Raw genomic sequence first — 21,891 nt, forward strand, 5'->3', positions numbered from 1 at the left:
GTATATTATTTACCTCACTTGCTTTGGCAATGTTAACACATGTTTCCCATGCCAATAAAGCCCCTTGAATTGAATTGAGAGAGAGAGAGCGAGATAAAAAAGAGAGAGAGAGCAAGAGAGAGAGAGAGATAGCGAGAGCAAGAGAGAGAGATATGCAGGCACACAGAAATGACCACCCCCCCCCCCCCCCCAAAAAAAATGAAGACAGACTTACCGAACATCCAAACATCGCTAGCCGTGGTGAATCGCCTGAAGTTGATGGATTCTGGAGCCATCCATTTGATAGGTAATCGAGTCACAGAGGCTGTGGAAATGATTCAGAAAGATGACAGTAATGTTTGTATATATTTAGAAATGAAACACTATTTAAGATGTTATTACTTCGTGTACGATGGAAACGCGTCTTCTGCTTTTTCCCCAACCACTCTGATCTACAGAGCCAGAGGGGCGGCAGGTAGTCTAGTGGTTAGAGTGTGGAGGTGGCAGGTAGCCTAGTGGTTAGAGTGTAGAGGTGGCAGGTAGCCTAGTGGTTAGAGTGTAGAGGTGGCAGGTAGCCTAGTGTTTAGAGTGTGGAGGCGGCAGGTAGCCTAGTGGTTAGAGTGTAGAGGAGGCAGGTAGCCTAGTGGTTAGAGTGTAGAGGAGGCAGGTAGACTAGTGGTTAGAGTGTAGAGGTGGCAGGTAGCCTAGTGGTTAGAGCGTAGAGGCGGCAGGGTAGCCTAGTGGTTAGAGCGTAGAGGCGGCAGGTAGCCTAGTGGTTAGAGTGTAGAGGTGGCAGGTAGTCTAGTTGTTAGAGCGTAGAGGAGGCAGGTAGCCTAGTGGTTAGAGTGTAGAGGCGGCAGGTAGACTAGTGGTTAGAGTGTAGAGGTGGCAGGTAGCCTAGTGGTTAGAGTGTAGAGGTGGCAGGTAGTCTAGTGGTTAGAGCGTAGAGGAGGCAGGTAGCCTAGTGGTTAGAGTGTAGAGGCGGCAGGTAGACTAGTGGTTAGAGTGTAGAGGTGGCAGGTAGCCTAGTGGTTAGAGTGTAGAGGTGGCAGGTAGTCTAGTGGTTAGAGCGTAGAGGAGGCAGGTAGCCTAGTGGTTAGAGTGTAGAGGCGGCAGGTAGACTAGTGGTTAGAGTGTAGAGGTGGCAGGTAGCCTAGTGGTTAGAGTGTAGAGGCGGCAGGGTAGCCTAGTGGTTAGAGCGTAGAGGCGGCAGGTAGCCTAGTGGTTAGAGCGTAGAGGCGGCAGGTAGCCTAGTGGTTAGAGCGTGGAGGCGGCAGGTAGCCTAGTGGTTAGAGCGTTAAGTAACCGAAAGGTTGCAAGCTTGAATCCCCGAGCTGACAAGGTAAAAATCTGTTGTTCTGCCCCTGAACAAGGCAGTTAACCCACTGTTCCTAGACCGTCATTGAAATTAAGAATTTGTTCTTAACTGACTTGCCTAGTTAAATAAAATAATAAATAAATGCACACAAAAACACAGGAGAGTCTGGATGTTAACTGCAGCTCTGATATTGCTCATCCATTTATTTATATATTCTTAATTACATTCTATTACTTTAGATTTGTGTGTATTGTTGGGAAATTGAATCCCTGAGCTGACAAGGTAAACATCTGTCGTTCTGCCCCTGAACAAGGTAGTTAACCCACCGTTCCTAGGCCGTCACTGTTGGAGCTAGAAACACAAGCATTTTGCTACACACGCAATTAACATCTGCTAAACACGTGCATATGACCAATAGAATTTGATTTGGTTTGCTTTGATTAGAGCTGGATGAAACCGTTTTTTTGCATTGAGTGCTTCCACCATTTTGAAATAGTCAACTTGGTGGGATGGCCTGTGTGTGGTTAAGGAAGGATCATTTGATTCCATCCAACTCATCGAAGTAGTAGAAGAAGAAATGGACTAATTCGAAATGGAGGTGGCGCTACCCATGAGCCCATGATGGGACAGCTTCACAGAACAGTTGTGTATCTCTATGGAGCACACCGATCACCGACCACCCCATACCTTTATAATACTCTTCATCCTCAATGTATCTCGACAGGCCAAAGTCTCCCAGCTTAACACAGTCTGCTGTGGCCACCAGGACGTTCCTCACCGCTATGTCTCTGTTGGGACACAGTAAACGGGTTAGTTGAACTGGTCCAATAACAACACAGGGTTTTTGTTGTTCCTGCTATGTCTCTGTTGGGACACAGTAAACGGGTTAGTTAAACTGGTCCAATAACAACACAGGGTTTTTGTTGTTCCTGCTATGTCTCTGTTGGGACACAGTAAACGGGTTAGTTAAACTGGTCCAATAACAACACAGGGTTTTTGCTGTTCCTGCTATGTCTCTGTTGGGACACAATAAACGGGTTAGGGGGATGCTACTTTACTGCATGGATGTCAATGTATTACATACCTAGGAGTGTAATGGAGAGTTGTGTTATCTGAAGAGGAATATGGTGGCCAACATGGGATATGGGTGTCAAGATGGGATATGGGTGTCAAGATGGCTGTCCTACCTGTGCACCATGTTGATTCCCTCTAGTCTAGGTAGACCTACCTGTGCACCATGTTGATTCCCTCTAGTCTAGGTAGACCTACCTGTGCACCATGTTGATTCCCTCTAGTCTAGGTAGACCTACCTGTGCACCATGTTGATTCCCTCTAGGTAGACTAGAGCTTTGCAGATCTGCAGGCTGAAGAGAACTAGCGTAATGTTGGTGAGTTTGTTCTTGTTCTCTGTTAGGTAGTTCTTAAGCTGAAAAACAAAAAGAACAGAATTATGGGATGGCAGACTAGAGAGGAGGAACCCACCTCCTATTTGAGAAGGACCGGTCACACAAATGTCCTCGATGGCAAAGGTCGGCATGGATACTGACATTTATCGGCGTAGTAACAAATTACCTTGCGTCCCCAAAACTGTTCAAACCCCTCTTGTTGGAGGAGAGAAAATGTTGCAGTTTAAAGCTAATTTCCTGCAATTCTACATGTTGCAATGGGGGGGGGTCGAAGTCTCCTATTCACTGAATTTGGCCATGATAACTACAACATGTAGGTAGCTGGTTAGCCTGCTAGTTTAACAACTGGACATTTCTGACAGGTTATAAACAGGTTATAAACAGGTTGTAAACAGGTTATAAACAGCTCTTTAAAGGTCTGTCAGTGAATGACATAAGAGGAAAACTGCCCATGCACAACCGAATTTCAAAATTACACCATACTATTATTACAACCGAATGAACCAATAAGTAAAGTTTATAGTAAACTCTCCCTGTATGACATCATCCTCGTGTAACCTGGCTGTCGGGTCTCTCACCTCTCCATACTGGTAGAGCTCCATCACGATCCAGACAGGGTTCGCCTCTATGACACCGATCAGACTGACGATGTGGGGGTGGTTCAGGTTCTTCATGATCACTGGAGAATGGACAAGTTTAACAATTCAACTTTTCCTTCAATTTTCATATGAAAGCTACTTACGACAGTGAGGCATACTCACTTATTAAAGTCCCAATCCCATAAAAAAATTGATTTGACTGGTACCAGTGATATAGATATATATATATTGACATATCCTTTAACGAGTCGGACAAAAAAGGAAATCAGATCCAAGGCTTTTGCATGAAGAAAAGACGCCGTAAAAGGGGCCGCAGATCGGGCATCCTTCTGAGAATCCGGAGGCGAGTAAGGGAAACTCCCACTGCCTTCCATCCTTCTGAGAATCCGGAGGCGAGTAAGGGAAACTCCCACTGCCTTCCATCCTTCTGAGAATCCGGAGGCGAGTAAGGTAAACTCCCACTGCCTTTCATCCTTCTGAGAATCCGGAGGCGAGTAAGGTAAACTCCCACTGCCTTCCATCCTTCTGAGAATCCGGAGGCGAGTAAGGGAAACTCCCACTGCCTTCCATCCTTCTGAGAATCCGGAGGCGAGTAAGGTAAACTCCCACTGCCTTCCATCCTTCTGAGAATCCGGAGGCGAGCAAGGGAAACTCCCACTGCCTTCCATCCTTCTGAGAATCCGGAGGCGAGTAAGGTAAACTCCCACTGCTCTCTGTTTTTTCTAGCAACGTGCAATCATTGGAAAATAATATTGATGACCTTACGAATAAGATTATCCTACCAACGGCACATTAAACACTGTAACATCTTATGTTTCACCGAGACGTGTCTGAACGACGATACAGACAATATAGAGCTAGCGGGATTTTCCATGCACCGGCAGAACAGAGACACTACCTCTGGTAAGACGAGGGGTGGGGGTGTGTGTCTATTTGTCAATAACAGCTGTCTAATATTAATAGAAGTCTCAAGGTGTTGCTCACCTGAGATAGAGTACCTTATGATAAGCTGCAGACCATACTATCTACCAAGCAAGTTCTCATCAGAATGAAGCTGACTGCTCTCAACCAACTCTTTATGAGGCCATATGCAGAAACAGACACTAGTCTATCTCCTGTTTCTGTAGTGAGACAGCTTGATGTACCAGGACACCCCCTGGACAGGACACTAGTCTATCTCCTGTTACTGTAGTGAGGCAGCTTGATGTACAGGACACACCCTGGACAGGACACTAGTCTATCTCCTGTTACTGTAGTGAGGCAGCTTGATGTAGCAGTACACCCTCTGGACAGGATGCAGGGCCTTACCCCCAGTCTATCTCAATGCTGAGTGCCAAACGGAGACTAAATCGGGTCCCATTTTTTGTATTTGGTACACTCTTAGAAAAAAAGGTTGCTATCTAGAACCTAAAAGGGTTCTTTGGCTGTCCCCATCAGAGAACCCTTTGAAGAACCCTTTCGGTTCCAGGTAGAACCATATTGGGTTCCATGTAGAACCCCTGTCCCCAGAGAGTTCGACATGGAACCCAAAATAGTTATTCTACCTGGAACCCAAAATAGTTCTACCTGGAACCAAAAAGGGTTCTCCTATGGGGGATGGTCAAAGAACTCTTTCTAAGAGTGTTTGACTCTCAACCTTCCAATCAATCTGAGGTTTGAACTCTCAACCTTCCAATCAATCTGAGGTTTGAACTCTCAACCTTCCAATCTCAGTGCAACCATTCTAACTACAAGACCAGTGAGTTGGAGAAGTGACGAAGAAGTGTGATCAGTATTTGATGTGTACCTGCTTCACTCATGAACTTCTCCATGACGTCAGGTGAACAGTCTTTACAGGTCTTCACCGCCACGCTTAGCCTCTCCCCATTCTGGTTCAGAAACAGTCACACACACACACACACACACACACACACACACACATTAGTGAGATAAATATTTTGTCTAGTTAGGAACATTTGAGGTATTATAACTGACTGTGCGAGTAGGATGTCGGGAGATATACTTGCCGATTTTTTGTACATTCCTTCATAGACCTCCCCGAAAAACCCCTCGCCAAGGATCCGTCCCAGAACAATGTCATGTCTGTCAATTCCATACTTCACCACTGGAACCAAGTATACAACAACACAATGAGTAGCTGCCATGGAATTAGACTATAGAAAATGTAATACAGAACATAGAACATAGAGTACAGAACATAGAATACAGAGCATAGAACCTAGAGTATAGAACCTAGAGTTAGAGGATAGAATACAGAACATAGATAACAGAACATAAAATATAGAACCTAGAATATAGAGCCTAGAGTATAGAAAATAGATCAGAAAATATAGAACAGAGTATAGAACATATAGTATAGAGAACATAGAGTAAAAAAACTAGAGTTGCAGAATATAGAATATAGAATAGAGTATAGAACAGAATACAGAACACAGAAAACAGAACACAGAGCATAGCATAGAGAATATAGAACATAATGTAGAGAACGTAGAGTATAGCACATAGAACATAGAGTATAGAACATAGAGCACATACAGTTAAGTTGGAAGTTCACATAAACCTTAGCCAAATACAATTAAACACAGTTTTTCCACAATTCCTGACATTTAATCCTAGTACAATTCCCCGTCATAGGTCAGTTAGAATGACCACTTGATTTTAAGAATGCGAAATGTCAGAATAAAAGTAGAGAGAATTATTTATTTCAGGTTTTATTTATTTCATCACATTCCCAGTGGGTCAGAAGTTTATATACACTCAATTAGTATTTGGTAGCATTGCCTTTAAATTGTTTAACTTGGGTCAAACGTTTCAGGTAGCCTTCCACAAGCTACCCACAATACGTTGGGTGAATTTTGGCCCATTCCCCCTGACAGAGCTGGTGTAACTAAGTCAGAACATAGAGTATAGAACAGAGTATAGAACATAGAGTATAGAACAGAGTAGAGAACATAGAGTATAGAACATAGAGTATAGAACATAGAGTATAGAACATAGAGTTTAAAACACAGAGTATAGAACATAGAGTATAGAACATAAAGTATAGATGATAGAGTTTAAAACAAAGTATAGAACATAGAGTATAGAACATAGAGTATAGAACATAGAGTATAGAACATAGAGTTTAAAACAAAGAGTATAGAACATAGAGTATAGAACATAGAGTATAGAACATAGAGTATAGAACAGAGTAGAGAACATAGAGTATAGAACATAGAGTATAGAACATAGAGTATAGAACAGAGTATAGAACATAGAGTTTAAAACAAAGAGTATAGAACATAGAGTATAGAACATAGAGTATAGAACATAGAGTATAGAACAGAGTATAGAACATAGAGTATAGAACAGAGTATAGAACATAGAGTATAGAACATAGAGTAGAGAACATAGAGTATAGAACATAGAGTATAAAACATAGAGTTTAAAACAAAGAGTATAGAACATAGAGTATAGAACATAGAGTATAGAACATAGAGTATAGAACAGAGTATAGAACATAGAGTATAGAACATAGAGTTTAAAACAAAGAGTATAGAACATAGAGTATAGAACATAGAGTATAGAACATAGAGTATAGAACAGAGTATAGAACATAGAGTTTAAAACAAAGTATAGAACATAGAGTATAGAACATAGAGTTTAAAACAAAGAGTATAGAACATAGAGTATAGAACATAGAGTATAGAACATAGAGTATAGAACAGAGTATAGAACATAGAGTATAGAACAGAGTATAGAACATAGAGTATAGAACATAGAGTAGAGAACATAGAGTATAGAACATAGAGTTTATAACATAGAGTATAGAACATAGAGTATAGAACATAGAGTTTAAAACAAAGTATAGAACACAGAGTATAGAACACAGAGTATAGAACATAAAGTATAGAACACAGAGTTTATAACATAAAGTATAGAACATAGAGTAGAGAACATAGAGTATAGAACATAGAGTTTATAACATAAAGTATAGAACAGAGTATAGAACATGGAGTATAGAACATGGAGTATAGAACATAGAGTATAGAACATAGAGTATAGAACAGAGTATAGAACATAGAGTATAGAACAGAGTTTAGATCATAGAGTATAGAACATAGAGTATAGAACATAGAGTATAGAACATAGAGTTTAAAACAAAGTATAGAACATAGAGTATAGAACATAGAGTATAGAACATAGAGTATAGAACATAGAGTATAGAACATAGAGTATAGAACATAGAGTATAGAACAGAGTTTAGATCATAGAGTATAGAACATAAAGTATAGAACAGAGTTTAGATCATAGAGTATAGAACATAAAGTATAGAACATAGAGTATAGAACATAGAGTTTAAAACAAAGTATAGAACATAGAGTATAGAACATAGAGTTTAAAACAAAGTATAGAACACAAAGTATAGAACATAGAGTATAGAACATAGAGTATAGAACATAGAGTTTAAAACAAAGTATAGAACATAGAGTATAGAACATAGAGTATAGAACATAGAGTATAGAACATAGAGTATAGAACATAGAGTATAGAACATAGAGTATAGAACAGAGTTTAGATCATAGAGTATAGAACATAAAGTATTGAACAGAGTTTAGATCATAGAGTATAGAACATAAAGTATAGAACATAGAGTATAGAACATAGAGTTTAAAACAAAGTATAGAACATAGAGTATAGAACATAGAGTTTAAAACAAAGTATAGAACATAGAGTATAGAACATAGAGTATAGAACATAGAGTTTAAAACAAAGTATAGAACATAAAGTATAGAACATAGAGTATAGAACATAGAGTATAGAACATAGAGTATAGAACATAGAGTATAGAACATAGAGTTTAAAACAAAGTATAGAACATAGAGTATAGAACATAGAGTATAGAACATAGAGTATAGAACATAGAGTATAGAACATAGAGTATAGAACAGAGTATAGAACATAGAACAAAAAGTATAGAACATAGAGCATAGAACATAGAACATAAAGTATAGAACATAGAGTATAGAACATAGAGCATAGAACATAGAACAAAAAGTATAGAACATAGAGCATAGAACATAGAACATAAAGTATAGAACATAGAGTATAGAACAGAGTATAGAACATAGAACATAAAGTATAGAACAGAGTATAGAACAGAGTATAGAACATAGAACATAAAGTATAGAACATAGAGTATAGAACATAAAGTATAGAACATAGAGTATAGAACATAAAGTATAGAACAGAGTATAGAACATAGAACATAAAGTATAGAACAGAGTATAGAACAGAGTATAGAACATAGAACATAAAGTATAGAACATAGAGTATAGAACATAAAGTATAGAACATAGAGTATAGAACATAAAGTATAGAACAGAGTATAGAACATAGAACATAAAGTATAGAACATAGAGTATAGAACAGAGTATAGAACATAGAACATAAAGTATAGAACATAGAGTATAGACAGTAAAAGTCTACATCAGGCTCCTTAGATACTATGCTATAAGTGTCTTCCATCTTGATAAAGAGTGCGCCTCTACTTACCAGACTTTGGTCGTTCGTCAATCTCAGCGTAGATGTCAGATCCTGAACGATGGACAATATTTGATGATGTCAGTTTGTGTTAAAAACAGATGGGTCAACTTGAAAACATACAGTGTAGCCCTGCCCCTACAGTACTAGTTTCAAACAATTCAAAACAGTCACTGTAATGCACAAATTATTCATAATATTAGTAAAACAAAGATGAAGTCAGTCGTGGTAGATGAAAACTCACCCATGCTATATCTGAAGGAGTCCGTGTTCTCCGTTTGACTACAGAGTGGGAGGAGAGACAGCAAGAGGAGGAGAGGAGAGGATCATCAATCCTGGGTTTGAGGTAGGTCCTCAATACACCAGGCACACTGTTACAGTAACACTGCCTGTCTCTGTTATACATCTATCTGACAGCATCATGTCTAGTAACACTGCCTGTCTCTGACAGCATCATGTCCAGTAACACTGCCTGTCTCTGACAGCATCATGTCTAGTAACACTGCCTGTCTCTGTGATACATCCATCTGACAGCATCATGTACAGTAACATTGCCTGTCTCTGTGATACATCTATCTGACAGCATCATGTCTAGTAGCACTGCCTGCCTCTGTGATACATCTATCTGACAGCATCATGTCTAGTAACACTGCCTGTCTCTGTGATACATCTATCTGACAGCATCATGTCCAGTAACACTGCCTGTCTCTGTGATACATCTATCTGACAGCATCATGTCTAGTAACACTGCCTGTCTCTGTGATACATCTATCTGACAGCATCATGTCTAGTAACACTGCCTGTCTCTGTGATACATCTATCTGACAGCATCATGTCTAGTAACACTGCCTGTCTCTATGATACATCTATCTGACAGCATCATGTCCAGTAATACTGCCTGTCTCTATGATACATCTATCTGACAGCATCATGTCCATTAACACTGCCTGTCTCTATGATACATCTATCTGACAGCATCATGTCAAGTAACACTGCCTGTCTCTGTGATACATCTATCTGACAGCATCATGTCCAGTAACACTGCCTGTCTCTGTGATACATCTATCTGACAGCATCATGTCCATTAACGCTGCCTGTCTCTGTGATACATCTATCTGACAGCATCATGTCCATTAACACTGCCTGTCTCTATGATACATCTATCTGACAGCATCATGTCAAGTAACACTGCCTGTCTCTGTGATACATCTATCTGACAGCATCATGTCCAGTAACACTGCCTGTCTCTGTGATACATCTATCTGACAGCATCTTGTCCAGTAAAACTGCCTGTCTCTGACAGCATCAGGTCCAGTAACACTGCCTGTCTCTGACAGCATCATGTCTAGTAACACTGCCTGTCTCTGTGATACATCTATCTGACAGCATCATGTCTAGTAACACTGCCTGTCTCTATGATACATCTATCTGACAGCATCATGTCCAGTAACACTGCCTGTCTCTGTGATACATCTATCTGACAGCATCATGTCTAGTAACACTGCCTGTCTCTGTGATACATCTATCTGACAGCATCATGTCTAGTAACACTGCCTGTCTCTATGATACATCTATCTGACAGCATCATGTCCATTAACACTGCCTGTCTCTATGATACATCTATCTGACAGCATCATGTCAAGTAACACTGCCTGTCTCTGTGATACATCTATCTGACAGCATCTTGTCCAGTAAAACTGCCTGTCTCTGACAGCATCATGTCCAGTAACACTGCCTGTCTCTGACAGCATCATGTCCAGTAACACTGCCTGTCTCTGACAGCATCATGTCCAGTAACACTGCCTGTCTCTGACAGCATCATATCCAGTAACACTGCCTGTCTCTGACAGCATCATGTCCAGTAACACTGCCTGTCTCTGACAGCATCATGTCCAGTAACACTGCCTGTCTCTGACAGCATCATGTCCAGTAACACTGCCTGTCTCTGACAGCATCATGTCCAGTAACACTGCCTGTCTCTGACAGCATCATGTCCAGTAACACTGCCTGTCTCTGTGATACATCCCATGTTTCAACAAGTACTAAATATTCCTGTTTTGTTTCAGCAAAATGACTTGTTATGGAAATGACATAAAAGAAGAGGACTGGCCACCCCACATAGCCTGGTTCCTCTCTAGGTTTCTTCCTAGGTTTTTGCCTTTCTAGGGAGTTTTTCCTAGCCACCGTGCTTCTACACCTGCATTGCTTGCTGTTTGGGGTTTTAGGCTGGGTTTCTGTACAGCACTTTGAGATATCAGCTGATGTACGAAGGGCTATATAAATACATTTGATTTGATTTGAAGCCCAAAATATTAAGCCTTGTTCAAGAGAAAGTGAATCCACTCACTTCGTGGGAAGGTCTGGCAGGGAACTTCGTAAATTGGCATCTGTGGGGTCACATAAGAAGTCACATTGGTTCAGTAGACTTACGAGGGATGAGAAAATCGAATTAGACCGTTGTGATGCACTCTTTCAGTGTATCCCCCTTAGTGTTTCTCCTACCATAAAATTCACAGGGCTGGGACTACCTGATCCCCCTTACCTTTGTTTGGTCTAGCGATGAACGACTCATCAGTGGCGTGCTCAGAGCGACAGTAACCGTCAATAAGGTCCACCATATTTTCTGCCATCGCAAACTTAGTCACGTTGATAGACAGAGGCTGACGAAGAAGATACCAACCATTCACGTTAATGACAATAACTGCAATTACAATCACATTACAAACACTATACAAAGATTATAATGTCATAGGGGTGATAGACTGATAGGCTTTCAGGGCAAAATATTTATTTAAGATGCAGGCTTTTAACTCAACGATCACATCAATCAAAATGTTTTGTAAAAACAAAGACTTACGGACACAGCTCTCTAGTTAGAATTTAGCGCCTGTATTCATAATGTCTCTAGTTAGAATTCAGAGCCTGTATTCATTATGTCTCTAGTTAGAATTCAGAGCCTGTATTCATTATGTCTCTAGTCAGAATTCAAAGCCTGTATTCATTATGTCTGTAGTTAGAATTCAGAGCCTGTATTCATTATGTCTCTAGTCAGAATTCAGAGCCTGTATTCATTATGTCTCTAGTCAGAATTCAGAGCCTGTATTCATTATGTCTCTAGTCAGAATTCAGAGCCTGTATTCATAATGTCTCAGAATAGTTGTGCTGATCTAGGATCAGGTTCCCCCCTGTCCATACAACCTTTTTCATTGTGATCTAGGATCAGGTTCCCCCCTGTCCATATAACCTTATTCATCTAAAAGGCAACGCTGTTCCTATGTCAGCAGTCCTACTCCGAGTCTCTTTGTGAATGTTGGCCCAGGCCTCACTACCTTGTTTTACGTGACTGACTCGGTCCATGTTCTGATTGAGCACACGTTTTCTTCATCTATTTTAATGTGTACCTGTCTGGCTCCGTCTATGTCCAGGTTGAGGAGGGCTTTGCCGTCACTCTGAGATGAACACTTGATGCTCTTGATCTGTTTGAAATCCGCTAGACACACAGGCTGGTGGGGATAAGAGAGACACAATTAAATGATACACTTATCAGCCACAGGTGTAGGGTAAAGGTTGACACGGGAACAGGACTCCCGGGGACAGGATTCCCGGGCGACAGGACTACCGGGGACAGGACTCCCGGTGGACAGGACTCCAGGGGACAGGACTCCCGGGGACAGGACTCCCGGGGACAGGACTCCAGAGTGGCACAGCAAACTAAGGCACTGCATTACAGTGCTAGAGGTGGCCCTACAGACACTGGTTCGATCCCGGGCTGTATCACCAGCTGTGATCAGGAGTCCCATAGGGCGGAGCACAATTGGCCCAGCGTCGTCCGGGTTAAGGGAAGGTTTGGCCGGTGGGACCTACTAGGCTCATTGCGCTCTAGCGATGCCTTGTGGTGCAGAGCCTGCAGGCTGACCTCGTCAGTCAGTCGAACAGTGTTTCCTCCGACACATTGGTGCGTTTGGCTTCCAGGTTATTAAGCGTGCGGATGTTAAAGAAGAGTGGTTTGGCGGGTCATGTTTCGGAGGACGCATGACTCAACCTTTGCCTCCAGAGACCATTGAGGAGTTGCAGTGATGAGACAATTATGAAATTGGGGAGAAAAAGGGTGGTGAAATAAATAAATCAACTATTGGGGGTCCTGTGGGATTCTGGTTCTAGGGATCAAGTTTGGGACAGGACAGAATGGACAGTACAGGACTAGTTATAAACATAGTTTTTTTTGTGTGTTTTTGGGGGAGAATATGTAATGTGTAGAAGATTTTATTTAAAAACTGAATAGGCCTAATATAGTTTACTTAATATTAATAAATTAGTTCATGTAATTTCACCCCTCCTCTTCCATCAGCTCACTCTCACGCCTCGCTCCAGTTACAGCCATGTCCACAGCGCAATCACTACTTTACCTCAGATGCCAACGTACAGTCAGTGAATGAATGAATCCTTCAAGAGATGAATTGAGTTCAACCGACTCTGGGTAAGTGGAAGGGTTGCCTTCATTGCCAAACTCTGATAATGTGGTTGTTATCAGCTGTGTGCAGGGCAGGATACTGTCTGGTGAGCGCCGAACAGTAGCCAAACAGAGCAGTTGCTATGGCGAGATTATTTTTTGCATTTGTGATTTCTGTGTATAAAATTAGCACGGGACGGGGAGTAATTTCACAGGGACAGAACAGGAAAGTTCAGTCGTTATAGAACAGTTGCCGAAACAGGACAGTACGGGAAAAGATTTGACAGGACAAGACAGGACAGGAATGGGTTTTCACTCCCGTGTCAACCTCTACACTTTTAGACAAAAAAAGGTTTCCTAAAGGGTTCTTCGGCTGTCCCCGTAGGAGAACCCTTTTTGGTTCCAGGTAGAACTCTTTTGGGTTCCATGTAGAACCCTCTGTGGAAAGGGTATTACATGGAACTCAAAAGGGTTCTACCTGGAATCAAAAGAGTTCTACAGAAGGGTTCTTCAAAGGGTTCTCCTATGGGGATAGCTGAAGAGCAGTTTTGGTTCTAGTTAGCACCTTTTTTCTAAGAGTGTAGTGCAGGGTGAAGTCACATTTACATTTTAAGTAATTTAGCAGACGCTCTTATCCAGAGCGACTTACAATTAGTGCATTCCTCTTCAGCTAGGTGAGACATATCACAATAGTAGCAAGTACATTTCCCCCACAATGCTCAGTAGACGCTGACCTTGGTTCAGTTTAGCATTTTCCATACTAATGGTTAATCTATCACTCGGGGGAAACTTCACCCCGGACCCCTCACAGGCTGGGGATGGGGCATGAAGAACAGGAGAATATCGGCCAGAAATCATTCACGACAATGCAATGAAAATGAACAAATAGCAAGATATATAGCATCCTGCTTACTGCTGAGTCTATATGGCTGGGTTGGTGAATGCTTAACGCTGAGTCTATATGGCTGGGTAGGTGAATGCCCTGCATGCTTACCGCTGAGTCTATATGGCTGGGTTGGTGAATGCCCTGCATGCTTACCGCTGAGTCTATATGGCTGGGTTGGTGAATGCCCTGCATGCTTACCGCTGAGTCTATATGGGTGGGTTGGTGAATGCCCTGCATGCTTACCGCTGAGTCTATATGGCTGGGTTGGTGAATGCCCTGCATGCTTACCGCTGAGTCTATATGGCTGGGTTGGTGAATGCCCTGCATGCTTACCGCTGAGTCTTTATGGGTGCGTTGGCGAATGCCCCTGGCTCCAATCACCAGCTCTACTGACAGACTCCAACCTTGCTGTGGACAAACAGTGTGGTTGCAACATAACTTTCATGTCTTGACAAACTTCAGACTCATACAATATTTTCTGTGAAGTGAGCCGTGAGAAAAGGAAAATCCAGAGCATGTCTAATTGTAGATTATTGCATCATTTGTGGTGGAAATGTGATCAGGAAAATGAGATGATACGTACTGACAGTACCTCACTCAGGTATTTACTGCGTACTGACAGGACCTCACTCAGGTATTTACTGCGTACTGACAGGACCTCACTCAGGTATTTACTGTGTCCTGACAGGACCTCATACTGACAGGACCTCACTCAGGTATTTACTGTGTACTGACAGGACCTCACTCAGGTATTTACTGTGTACTGACAGGACCTCACTCAGGTATTTACTGCGTACTGACAGTACCTCACTCAGGTATTTACTGCGTACTGACAGGACCTCACTCAGGTATTTACTGCGTACTGACAGGACCTCACTCAGGTATTTACTGTGTCCTGACAGGACCTCATACTGACAGGACCTCACTCAGGTATTTACTGTGTACTGACAGGACCTCACTCAGGTATTTACTGTGTACTGACAGGACCTCACTCAGGTATTTACTGCGTACTGACAGGACCTCACTCAGATATTTACTGTGTACTGACAGGACCTCACTCAGATATTTACTGCGTACTGACAGGACCTCACTCAGGTATTTACTGCGTACTGACAGGACCTCACTCAGGTATTTACTGCGTACTGACAGGACCTCACTCAGGTATTTACTGTGTACTGACAGGACCTCACTCAGGTATTTACTGCGTACTGACAGGACCTCACTCAGGTATTTACTGTGTACTGACAGGACCTCATACTGACAGGACCTCACTCAGATATTTACTGTGTCCTGACAGGACCTCACTCAGGTATTTACTGTGTCCTGACAGGACCTCACTCGGGTATTTACTGTGTACCGACTGCAAATACCTGAGTGCGGCCCTTCCTAATTGTATTGTTTGTAAAGCCAACAGCAACACGAACCACCAGTTCGCAGGGGTAGACCTCCTCGTCAACGTTGATGAATTCCGTGAGCGTTTTGAAGAAGCGAACCATACACTCCTCCTCCTTCAGAGTAGCGTACTGCTGGAAGGTCTGGGTGATCAGCTTCCGAAGAGGACGAGACTGGGACAGAACATCACACATTAGACGACATTTTCATAACCCTATTTGATGTCAAATAGTAAACAGCGCGGTAAACGACACTGCCAGCATAGAAATGATCAGAAATGAACAGAAATTATCAGAAATTAACAGAAATTCTCTTTGTTGACATAATAGTTACAGCTAGGCTCATTATTAAAAACGTTGTAGAAACTTCCAATAATATGTTGAACGATCATGTGGAAATCAAAATTCATAAATGTACCTTCATGCGGTCAATGAGCTCCTGTGGGAAGAACAGGTTCAGCCCCACGTCCTTCCTTCATTGGTCAAAATAAATCACATTCAGAGAGACCAGTTAGAATAAACCAACCAATCAAACCAACGTGATAGAAAAGTTAGGTAAAAAACCAACCAATCAAACCAACGTGACAGAAAAGTTAGGTAAAAAACCAACCAATCAAACCAACGTGATAGAAAAGTTAGGTAAAAAACCAACCAATCAAACCAACGTGATAGAAAAGTTAGGTAATAAACCAACCAATCAAACCAACGTGATAGAAAAGTTAGGTAAAAAACCAACCAATCAAACCAACGTGATTGAAAAGTTAGGTAATAAACCAACCAATCAAACCAACGTGATAGAAAAGTTAGGTAAAAAAACCAACCAATCAAACCAACGTGATTGAAAAGTTAGGTAAAAAACCAACCAATCAAACCAACGTGATAGAAAAGTTAGGTAAAAAACCAACCAATCAAACCAACGTGATAGAAAAGGTAGGTAAAAAACCAACCAATCAAACCAACGTGATAGAAAAGTTAGGTAAAAAAAACAACCAATCAAACCAACGTGATAGAAAAGTTAGGTAAATGAAGGTTGCTACCAACAAACGTATAAATGTAAGTACTTACTCTAGTAACTCAAAGTTGGACTTCTTCTCCAAACCTTTAGCGTTCATGTCTTTATAAAACCTCCTGAGGACCAAGCAGAAAAACACAGTTTTATTTTTAACCGACTCAGTGATGTTTCCCGGCTTTTAAATGATTCATATATTTTTAAAGATCCTATTAAAATGTTCTGTATGGTGGAGGAAAAGCTTCTAAGCGTTTCACTGTAATCGTTTACACCCATTGTATTCTGTCATGTGACAAATAAACGTGAATTTGAATTGATTTGGAACAACGTGACATAACGAGGCTCTACTACGGACAAACCCACTGTGACGTGGATGACGTCTACACGTTAACAAGAGGATACATAAGGAAACTCACCTGATCTCCAGACAGCCCAGCTGCAGGGCCATCCCATCACTGACCTTACTGGCATGGTACTGCATGTAGTCACTACGCACCTAACACAGACCCAAGATGGCATAGAGAGACCACATGTACTGTTGTTAACGGGTTAGTTACGCTGCATTTCATCTTTGACCTTACTGGCATGGTACTGCATGTAATCAGCACGCACCTAACACAGGCAATATCGAGAGAACACGTTCATTGTTATCTACATGTAGTCACTATACACCTAACACAGGCAATATCGAGAGAACATGTTCATTGTTATCTACATGTAGTCACTATACACCTAACACAGGCAATATCGAGAGAACACGTAATTAACTGTTGAAGTCACTCAGCCTGGTCTCATAGTCTAGACGTAATATAGTACATGTAAATCCGGGACACTCAAATTAGTATGGTATGTTATGTTTGCTGTTAATATATAAAGACAGATGGCTACTTAAGGCTTAAACCAAAGTAGGGTGGTTGGTTGGGTTAGATGGGTGGGCGTATAACGTGAACGTCTAGCAACCCAAAAGGTCCCATCAGGGACAACTTTATATAATTAGCAATTTTTCAACTACTTACTACTTTCTAGCTACTTTGCAACCACTTAGCATGTCAGCTAACCCTTCCCCTAACTATGACCTTAACCTTTCAATCTAACTCCTTAACTTAGGAGTTAGATTAAACCTAGCTAAACCTAGCTACATAGTCAGAGTATTAATGTGCTCTCTACATAGTCATAGTATGAATGTGTTCTCTACATAGTCAGAGTATTAATGAGTTCTCTACATAGTCAGAGTATTAATGTGTTCTCTACATAGAGTATTAATGTGTTCTCTACATAGAGTATTAATGTGTTCTCTACATAGTCAGAGTGGTAATGTGTTCTCTACATAGTCAGAGTGGTAATGTGTTCTCTACATAGTCAGAGTATTAATGTGTTCTCTACATAGTCAGAGTGGTAATGTGTTCTCTACATAGAGTATTAATGTGTTCTCTACATAGTCAGAGTGGTAATGTGTTCTCTACATAGTCAGAGTGGTAATGTGTTCTCTACATAGTCAGAGTGGTAATGTGTTCTCTACATAGAGTATTAATGTGTTCTCTACATAGAGTATTAATGTGTTCTCTACATAGTCAGAGTGGTAATGTGTTCTCTACATAGTCAGAGTATTAATGTGTTCTCTACATAGTCAGAGTGGTAATGTGTTCTCTACATAGTCAGAGTACTAATGTGTTATCTACATAGAGTACTAACTAATGTGTTCTCTACATAGTCAGAGTATTAATGTGTTCTCTACATAGTCAGAGTGGTAATGTGTTCTCTACATAGTCAGAGTACTAATGTGTTATCTACATAGAGTACTAACTAATGTGTTCTCTACATAGAGTACTAATGTGTTCTCTACATAGAGTACTAACTAATGTGTTCTCTACATAGAGTACTAATGTGTTCTCTACATAGTCAGAGTATTAATGTGTGCTCTACATAGAGTATTAATGTGTTCTCTACATAGTCAGAGTGGTAATGTGTTCTCTACATAGTCAGAGTATTAATGTGTTCTCTACATAGAGTACTAATGTGTTCTCTACATAGAGTACTAATGTGATCTCTACATAGAGCACTAATGTGTTCTCTACATAGTCAGAGTAATAGTGTGTTCTCTACATAGTCAGAGTATTAATGTGTTCTCTACATAGTCAGAGTATTAATGTGTTCTCTACATAGAGTACTAATGTGTTCTCTACATAGAGTACTAATGTGTTCTCTACATAGAGTATTAATGTGTTCTCTACATAGAGTACTAATGTGTTCTCTACATAGTCAGAGTATTAATGTGTTCTCTACATAGTCAGAGTATTAATGTGTTCTCTACATAGAGTACTAATGTGTTCTCTACATAGAGTACTAATGTGTTCTCTACATAGAGTATTAATGTGTTCTCTACATAGAGTATTAATGTGTTCTCTACATAGAGTACTAATGTGTTCTCTACATAGAGTATTAATGTGTTCTCTACATAGAGTATTAATGTGTTCTCTACATAGAGTACTAATGTGTTCTCTACATAGTCAGAGTATTAATGTGTTCTCTACATAGAGTACTAATGTGTTCTCTACATAGAGTACTAATGTGTTCTCTACATAGAGTATTAATGTGTTCTCTACATAGAGTACTAATGTGTTCTCTACATAGTCAGAGTATTAATGTGTTCTCTACATAGAGTATTAATGTGTTCTCTACATAGAGTATTAATGTGTTCTCTACATAGTCAGAGTGGTAATGTGTTCTCTACATAGTCAGAGTATTAATGTGTTCTCTACATAGTCAGAGTGGTAATGTGTTCTCTACATAGTCAGAGTGGTAATGTGTTCTCTACATAGTCAGAGTACTAATGTGTTATCTACATAGAGTATTAATGTGTTCTCTACATAGAGTACGAATGTGTTGTCTACATAGTCAGAGTATTAATGTGTTATCTACATAGAGTACTAATGTGTTATCTACATAGAGTACTAACTAATGTGTTCTCTACATAGAGTACTAATGTGTTCTCTACATAGAGTACTAATGTGTTGTCTACATAGTCAGAGTACTGCTTGCTGCCTACTGTACCTGTTGATAGAAATACAGCAGTGTAGTACTGTCTTCTTTAAACTTTTCCAGGAAGTTGACTGGAATGTAGCGGACTCTCAGGTCATACCTGTGGAGAGATGAAAATAAACATACTTCAGAGTAGCAGTCTTCAACTGATGAACGTACCTCTGCTTTAGAGTAGCAGTATTTAACTGATGAACGTACCCATATTTTAGACTAGGAGTCTACAACTGATGAACTACCCATATTTTAGAGTAGAAATTCTTCAACCTTCAAGCACCACCCCAACACTGTATATTTTACAGTGGAGGTTGAAGCAGAAACAAACTCCTTTGTCTGCGACTCTTTCGTCTCGTGGCTCCATGAAGAAACTTCCTTTAAACTCCTTTAAACAAGGCTGTCGTACATTGGTTCACTTATGCCCTGAAATAAATGTGTTCATATGAGCAGGAATAGTGTATATACATTTGTTCATATGGGCAGAATATTGGAAGGCCAAACCGAAAACCCATGGTCCTCATTATACATTAGCAAAAATAAATAGTTGCATGTCTTGTGTTGTCATCAGGTGAATGATAAGGGCAAGGAGAAATAATCAACATCCGTCTCCCCTTCTCCACCTCCTCAATCCGTGTCCCACTCCTCCTCCTCCTCCCTGTCCCACTCCTCCTCCTCCCTGTCCCACTCCTCCTCCTCCACCCCTGTCCCACTCCTCCTCCACCCTGTCCCACTCCTCCTCTGCCCCCCCTGTCCCACTCCTCCTTCTCCACCCTGTCCCACTCCTCCTCCCTGTCCCACTCCTCCTCCAGCCCTGTCCCACTCCTCCTCCAGCCCTGTCCCACTCCTCCTCCAGCCCTGTCCCACTCCTCCTCCAGCCCTGTCCCACTCCTCCTCCTCCACCCTGTCCACTCCTCCTCCTCCACCCCTGTCCCACTCCTCCTCCTCCTCCCCTGTCCCACTCCTCCTCCACCCCTGTCCCACTCCTCCTCCACCCTGTCCCACTCCTCCTCCTCCTCCTCCACCCTGTGACACTCCTCCTCCTCCACCCTGTCCCACTCCTCCACCCTGTCCCACTCCTCCTCCCTGTCCCACTCCTCCTCCAGCCCTGTCCCACTCCTCCTCCAGCCCTGTCCCACTCCTCCTCCTCCACCCTGTCCCACTCCTCCTCCTCCACCCCTGTCCCACTCCTCCTCCTCCTCCTCCTCCTCCTCCACCCCTGTCCCACTCCTCCTCCACCCTGTCCCACTCCTCCTCCATCCCTGTCCCACTCCTCCATCCACCCCGGCCCACTCCTCCATCCACCCCTGTCCCACTCGTCCTCCACCCCTGTCCCATCCCTCCACCCCTCCTCTCACCTCCACTCTGCCTCCACGTGATGACTCTCATAGCGTTGCTCCACCTCCCCCACGGTCAGGTCTGGATGGAGCCAGTGGAGCTCGTCTGACTTGAGGTGCTTCAGCAGCAGACCATAGCAGCCTTTATACTGGATGTTAGGTCCCAGTCTACCACTGGTCAGGATAGACTGGACTATAGCCTGGGGGAGAGAGACCAGTATGGAGTCAGTCTGAGTTAAAATGATACCACTGGTCAGGATAGACTGGACTATAGCCTGGAGGAGAGAGACCAGTATGGAGTCAGTCTGAGTTAAAATGATACCACTGGTCAGGATAGACTGGACTATAGCCTGGGGGAGAGAGACCAGTATGGAGACCGTCACAGTTATTAAAATGATACCACTGGTCAGGATAGACTGGACTATAGCCTGGGGGAGAGAGACCAGTATGGAGACCGTCACAGTTATTAAAATGATACCACTGGTCAGGATAGACTGGACTATAGCCTGGAGGAGAGAGACCAGTCTGGAGACCGTCACAGTTAAAAGGATACCACTGGTCAGGACAGACTGGATGTTACAAACCCCTTTGGCATTGCAGTCTAGGGGGGATGAAAACGAGACATGTAACATATCTGAAAAGGAACAGTGAGAACTAATAACATCAGACAACCCAACTTTACCGTCAAACACTGGGGTTTATTGTTCAAACACACGCTAATGAGGGGGGGAAAAGGGGCTGAGCAAGGAGGCCTACAAACCTGACTCAGTTACACCAGCTCCGGGGGGGGGGGGGGCTGAGCAAGGAGGCCTACAAACCTGACTCAGTTACACCAGCTCCGGGGGGGAGGGGCTGAGCAAGGAGGCCTACAAACCTGACTCAGTTACACCAGCTCCGGGGGGGAGGGGCTGAGCAAGTACGCCTACAAACCTGACTCAGTTACACCAGCTCCGGGAGGGGAGG

At 42.1% G+C, this 21,891-nt stretch overlaps 1 protein-coding gene across 2 annotated transcripts in view; it reads right to left on the reverse strand.

Annotated features, from left to right (window-relative positions):
- Positions 1–21,891, reverse strand: part of LOC110529162 (protein-tyrosine kinase 2-beta) — a 62,188-nt gene that overhangs the window by 21,858 nt on the left and 18,439 nt on the right. For both annotated transcript variants that reach the window (XM_036984589.2, XM_090183084.1), the window contains exons 3-20: positions 20,950–21,128; positions 19,613–19,700; positions 16,978–17,057; positions 16,618–16,680; positions 15,971–16,025; positions 15,586–15,726; positions 14,495–14,569; positions 12,227–12,328; positions 11,368–11,485; positions 11,173–11,212; positions 9,070–9,107; positions 8,838–8,879; positions 5,309–5,406; positions 5,089–5,170; positions 3,282–3,382; positions 2,608–2,723; positions 1,985–2,085; positions 215–304 (exon numbers count right to left, since the gene is read on the reverse strand). In XM_036984589.2, coding sequence (XP_036840484.2) covers positions 215–304; positions 1,985–2,085; positions 2,608–2,723; positions 3,282–3,382; positions 5,089–5,170; positions 5,309–5,406; positions 8,838–8,879; positions 9,070–9,107; positions 11,173–11,212; positions 11,368–11,485; positions 12,227–12,328; positions 14,495–14,569; positions 15,586–15,726; positions 15,971–16,025; positions 16,618–16,680; positions 16,978–17,057; positions 19,613–19,700; positions 20,950–21,128 — 1,609 coding nt within the window. The remainder of the gene's footprint in view (positions 1–214; positions 305–1,984; positions 2,086–2,607; positions 2,724–3,281; positions 3,383–5,088; positions 5,171–5,308; positions 5,407–8,837; positions 8,880–9,069; positions 9,108–11,172; positions 11,213–11,367; positions 11,486–12,226; positions 12,329–14,494; positions 14,570–15,585; positions 15,727–15,970; positions 16,026–16,617; positions 16,681–16,977; positions 17,058–19,612; positions 19,701–20,949; positions 21,129–21,891) is intronic.

The sequence above is a fragment of the Oncorhynchus mykiss genome, chromosome 8, assembly GCF_057628025.1.
Source record: "Oncorhynchus mykiss isolate SJ-2025 chromosome 8, ASM5762802v1, whole genome shotgun sequence".
NCBI classification, from domain to species: Eukaryota; Metazoa; Chordata; class Actinopteri; order Salmoniformes; family Salmonidae; genus Oncorhynchus; species Oncorhynchus mykiss.